This window comes from Solanum tuberosum, unplaced genomic scaffold (genome assembly GCF_000226075.1).
Source record: "Solanum tuberosum cultivar DM 1-3 516 R44 unplaced genomic scaffold, SolTub_3.0 scf00375, whole genome shotgun sequence".
Taxonomy (NCBI): Eukaryota; Viridiplantae; Streptophyta; class Magnoliopsida; order Solanales; family Solanaceae; genus Solanum; species Solanum tuberosum.
The window spans coordinates 387,368-393,292 of NW_006239299.1; the positions used below are offsets into that span (position 1 = coordinate 387,368).

General features: G+C 33.7%; 1 protein-coding gene across 1 annotated transcript; it reads left to right on the forward strand.

The window, feature by feature from the left end:
• Positions 1-250: 250 nt before the first annotated feature.
• Positions 251-4,275, forward strand: LOC102606262 (uncharacterized). The gene is made up of 3 exons (XM_006361857.2): positions 251-589; positions 3,741-3,867; positions 3,975-4,275. Exons 1-3 carry the CDS (start codon positions 342-344, stop codon positions 4,056-4,058), a joined length of 459 nt encoding a protein of 152 aa, XP_006361919.1. The 5' UTR covers positions 251-341; the 3' UTR covers positions 4,059-4,275.
• Positions 4,276-5,925: the final 1,650 nt, after the last annotated feature.

A 5,925-nucleotide genomic window follows, 5' to 3' on the forward strand; every position in this document is an offset into this window, starting at 1 on the left:
ATAAATTATGCTTTGATTTTTCAAATGAGACAAATATTTTAAACACCAATTTTTTTAATATAATGAACAAATAAAGATAAACGGATTCCTAGTTTCCTTCGTCAGAAACGGCCAATATATTTCAGTCAGCCAATACTAAATCGCCACGTAGATAACGTCAAAGTCAAATAATACATACACGGCGACTTATAAGTCATTTTTTCCTAGAAACCAAATTAATTAATTTGTCTCCTATATATAGCTACGACAATTCTACAAACGCGTAGTACGCAAAATAAATAAATCTGAATTTTATTTATTTTATTATCGCATAATAATCAACATCAATTCGATCACCGGAGATGGCGAAGTACGATGAACCGGCGGTCGGAATCCCTTACAATCCGTCGGCGCCGTACCAAGCTCCGATGCCGCAGCAATTTCAGCAGCAATACTATGTAGGTCAAAATCCTTATCAAGCAGGTATGGTTCCACCAAACGCCATTTATGGAGATCCTAAAGGAATTCCGATTCAACAAACTATTTACAGAGATACTCCTGCTCCTTTCAATTGCCTTCACTGTGGTAATACCGGTCTCACCCAAATCAAGTAATTCTTCTCCTTTTTACCTCTTTAAACCCTTTTTTTTTTGGGATAATTGCAATTTGCAGCTTTGGTTCTCTGTTACTCTATATTGTTGTTGTTGTTGTTCTGTTGTTGGTAGTCTAGAACTTGCTCGGCATGTTATTGAAGCGAAATCAAAGTATTGCTAGGTTTAGAGGATGATTGTGGGCTTTCGTTGTTATGTCTTGTGTGTTTTAGTATTTTGAGATATTGTATCAGTAGTTAGTATTCTTGTGTTTGTAACGTTTCGTTTGATAGTAGTAATTTTGCCTTGATTGATCAATAATACAATTTGACAGTAACTAAGGGAGTAAAAGTGGAAGTTTTCTTTGGTTTGTCTGCAACGTGTGTGCAACTTTGTTGTTCTATTCATGGTATGATCTTTTGGTGATGAATTCTCACTAAAAGCTAATTCACCTTATAACTTTATCAACGAATTTATCAATATTCAAAATGAAGTCGAATGGTTATTATGGGACCAAACTAAAATTGAAAAATGTAGTTGATTCAAACTAGTCTGGGATTGACCTTCAGTAGTAGCAACATCAGTTCTTTTTGGATAATGATGATATGGCAAACAGTTTGGACACAAACATTTAATCTGGCACGTGCATTTTCCCACCCGTGCAAATACGTTTAACTCTACCTGCCAAACTTAGGCTAATCAAAAGAAATTACATAGGAATTTGCTTAATCTGTCGTGATGATAGTTTTATCATATTATTCAACGAATCCTTGAAGAATTGGAATGAACTTTTGTGGAAGCCTAATATCCTAATGAGGGCTCTTTATATTTCTTGAACCTCCAATAAGAATCACGTTCCTGCACTAATGAAACACCAATAAGTTGTACAGAGTATGTATGGATTAGTTTGACATTTTATTCGTAGAAAATTTGATATAGCAATTAATGTTCAAAAAGATAATGAATTTAGCAGCTTCCGTATTTTTGTTGTTTGTTCAGTTGAACTGCAATTTCCTTACTTGTTTTTATTCGATTGAAATCATTTCAATTTGACTGCTTTAAGGATATTCACCAGCTTATTGTTGTACCAACACAAAGTTAAACCTCCCAACAGCTTCGTCTCAGTCCCAAACAAGTTAGGTCAGGAAAAAGTTAAACCTCCCAAACCTAGAAAAAAGAAGAAGGAAAAGATAAATATACCACAGGTTTCTGTATCTCTGGTTTGCTAACTGCATCACAGTTAAGTTGGATAAGAAAGAATGAGGAAGTTGGAAGAAGTTTGGAAGAGCATACCCCTTTTGCACACCTGCTACTTTTACTAATGCAGGGTGCAATAGTTTTATACATATTGGGGTATGGGGCATGCAAAAACATTCTGTTACTTTATTCTCTGTGTAGATAAATCTTGGTTGAACCATGGAAAGCTCACAATCACGTTTCATTCTATAACTGATATCGGGATTATACTCTGTAACAAAATAGTGCAGTTTTTTTTCCCCTCCTTCTGGATCCTTAAGCAAACACAGTCCCTATCCCACCTTCGTTGATAAGAGGTAACAGGTGTGAGACTTTAGTATACCGCAGGGGCCTATTTTCATCCCCTTGTTACTGATATTCATTAGTATTACTTTTGCACTTCATGTGACTACAGATAGACCATGTTTATGCAGATGTTGTTGGTGACACGGCTTTATCAAGTCCTTTCATATGAGATGTGGCAATATTTAAGTAAATAGTATTCATTGCTTTTGAAGTTTGAGCATCAGAATTCATTCCTGAGTTAAGTGTACTGCTGATTCTTTTGATGGCTACTTAAACGAAAACTTCATCCACTTATGATGTTAAGCTTAATTAAGAGATTTTGAAATTCTTCCATAGTCGAGAACAATTAGTAAGCAGTCAACCCCCTTCTTATTTGCTTCCGAAGAAAAACATGAACAGTCTTCTCCAGATTCTTTCATTGGCTAATGGTGATTTCCAAAATAAAAAGGGTTTCTTGTGGTCTTAAAGATGCTAAAGACCTTGGTGGGCAGAGTCACCCGTGTATCTTTGTTGGTGGAGGTAGCAAGTACAAAGTGAAATAGTCCAGGTGTGGTAACAGAACGCCACCATTATTGAAAGGAAAAGGAAAGGAAAAAAAGGATGTTTAAGAAACAGACTGCTGCAATAGCAATATTTACCGAGACGTGTGATTTTCACTGCATTTACACCTTAGACAGAGACATTGCCATTCTCCTCTGTTAATGGTCTACCAGAGTGACTTACCTTTCTCAAAAAGTTTGTCTACCAAAATAGCATTTCTTAGAGTACAGAAGTGTCTGTTAGGGGAAAAAGAAAACTGATTTCCATTTTCCAATCTCAGTGGTTTGATATTGTCACAATATCAGACCCATGTAGGAAAATTGCTGGGCCAAAGTCCATCAAATCCAATAGGTAGAAGCCCAAACTTACAAATTACAAAAGGTAGACTATCCATATGACAGTGACACATTCTTAGCATGAATTTTTTCGTTGACTTTGTAACTGACCAAGTTTAATGTATATGGAGCAGAGATAGATTATACATACACATACATACATACATATAAAATTCATACGCTGTGCATATGTCTGAATATCATGTTGCAGCTCATGGATTGATTCAGCTGAATTGGCTTGCATACCACTGGCAGCAGTAAGGGATATTTTTGAGTTAGAGGAGTTTGATATTACATTAATTCCTCTCTATTTCTTCCATTTTTATAGCTAAGCTCATCTACTCTCTTTACTCAAAGTCAAGAACATAAATATGATGATCCTTGCATAAAAAACATGGCACCCTTTTATCTTCCCAATTCCTACATTGCTTCCTGGTATTGCAGTGGTTTCCAATTAATAACTTGCACAATCTTGCATACAACGTAAGTCAGAATCAAACACCACTTCAATAAAATTGGTAATTAACAACTAGTATAAAATATTTTGTCAATTAGCTTCCTAGTTGGCATTGGTTAAACTTGAAAGGGGAATGACAGTGAAAGGGACAAGGGAAATCAACTTCCAAGTAGAGTTTATGTGTACTTGCCTGTTAAAACTTCCATCAGCTTGGAATCGACGGACTTTCTTACTATGGCCTTATTTTGAGTATGTGTCAGCGAAATTCTGATTTCCTCCAATGTGTGTTCCGTTTAGATCAAAACCGAGTCCTGCAGCTTTTGTTGGATGCATGATGCCATTTATGCTTGGAGTATGCTTTCTCTGCCCATCAATGGATTGCCTCTGGCACAAGTATCATTATTGTCCAAGCTGCAATCAGAAGGTGACGAGCTTTTACTGATCTAACTTTATGTTCCGCGCCTATTTCATGGATCTCATGTCGACTTAAACTTTGATGGTTTACTAAGCAAGCTTTCTGCCTTTTTGTAGGTTGCTGATTTTGAGAAATCCGATTTTTGTTTGGTTATGGACCCTCCAAACTGGGAAGAAAAAAGTTTTGCCTTACCTGCATGAGGGCATAATCTTGGATTTGCCTCATATAACCCCTTCTCTTTTTTTTTTGTGTATTTTTGTGTACATTTACGTGTTTCTTGTTTGCTCGAGAGAATGAATGTGAACTAAAATGCAGTTTGTTGTTTTTGTTATCTAATACAATAGATCTTATTTTCTATTGTTGATTGCCCTTTTTGAGTTTTGTATATTTAATAAAAAATCTTGCGCCCTTGTTTTTTCAATTTCCCGGGTTAAATTCACTCACTAATATCTTAATATTATAAGTTTGTTTGCGTAGAATCTTGTTTAGCAATGCAGTTGGGAGATGAAAAATACTTATGTACCGTAAAAAGCACTTATTTTGAAAAAAACACTATTTTTTTAGAAGTACTTTTCTAAGAAGCTATTTTGAAAAAAGTGAGATGCCAAACAGGCTCTAAAAGTAATTGAAGATAGTACCTATTGCAAGCTTAATTAAAATAGAGTGGGAAGAATACAATCTTCCATTTGTAGAACCTGTTTTTCCTATTTCTATAAAGAAGCTATTTTTCTCATTTTTAAATAACTTAATTTTTAAAGAAAATATTTTGTTAAAATCTTTAACCAATCAAACATGATTTTTTTTAAAAAAAGAAAATATGTCGATCAAGGTGTCAGAAATCAGAAATATGGAAGAGATCGGCCAAGATTAATCTTACTAAAATAGTACTTCCTACACGTGCTAAGTAATAAAACAGTTGTATTTTACAACTATAATCAACATAAGGAATTGAGAAGTGACAATACTTGTATTATCTATAAAAATTAAACAATGAAACAAAAAATGCAAAAATATATTTTTTTAAAAAGTGCAAACTAAGATAATTAAACTTCTATTGTCCTTCAATATGATAAATAATTCTCGTCATTCTGGCTTGATTAAGCATGATATGTTATTGATCTTTGAAATTATCATATGCATGCACAATTTCCTCACGATCTTTGAAATTAGCATATGCTAGCACAATTTCCTCATGATCTTTTGAAATTGTCATACGCATGAACAATTTCCTCACGATCTTTGAAATCACCTAGTTCTAAGCAGTAAAATAACATCATGCAAAAGTATAAAGAATGAAGGGGCGAACAACAAAAGATGACATTTAAGTGGATTATCGGAAATTCCAAAGTATATTGCAAGTGATGAGACCAAAACTGTGGTCCATAAAACAAACGGATGATTAATTTTCTACGGTCATTGAAATTATCACACGCATGAACATTTTCTTCACAGACATTGAAATTATCACACTCATGAACAATTTCCTCACGGTCACTAAAATTATCACACTCATAAACAATTTCCTCAGGGTCACTGAAATTATCACACTTATGAACAATTTTCTCACGATCTTTAGAATGATCATTCTTTTGTGATTCCACCATACTTTCAAAAAGTTGTATGCTTAGATTTGTCGATGGGTAGATATAATATTTCTCTTTTATGAAAATCTCAAGTATATATAAAAGAAAAATTAAGTCCTAGTTGAATTAAATAAGTGACAAATCAAATATATAAGAAGACTCCTGTTAAAATACTACTTCAAATGAATTGCAAGAAATTCTAATCCTGATCAAGTTTCAATTTTAAGTCTTAATAATTTTTGAAGTTCAAAACATATTAGTTTCACGTGAATTAAAACACATTGAACCTATGTAATGTTCTAACTTCCAATATAAATATGCACAAATTAAAAGGAAGAATTAACCTAGCAAATCACTATTAGTTAGAGTCGTGTTAGGAGTAGAAGTCCTTTATCCCTTTTTTTATTTTTATTTTTAATATCACTTTTATCAGGATTTTTTTTACGGCAATAACTATTTAATAATTAACCAACCATTTGCAGAG

What these genes read in the sequence shown, in the direction of transcription:
- LOC102606262 (XM_006361857.2), top strand. Translation starts at nt 342, where the DNA reads ATGGCGAAGTACGATGAACCGGCGGTCGGAATCCCTTACAATCCGTCG. An exon ending in ACCGGTCTCACCCAAATCAA is followed by an intron (nt 590 to 3,740) that starts GTAATTCTTCTC and finishes TGTTCCGTTTAG; the next exon opens with ATCAAAACCGAGTCCTGCAG. An exon ending in GTCCAAGCTGCAATCAGAAG is followed by an intron (nt 3,868 to 3,974) that starts GTGACGAGCTTT and finishes GCCTTTTTGTAG; the next exon opens with GTTGCTGATTTTGAGAAATC.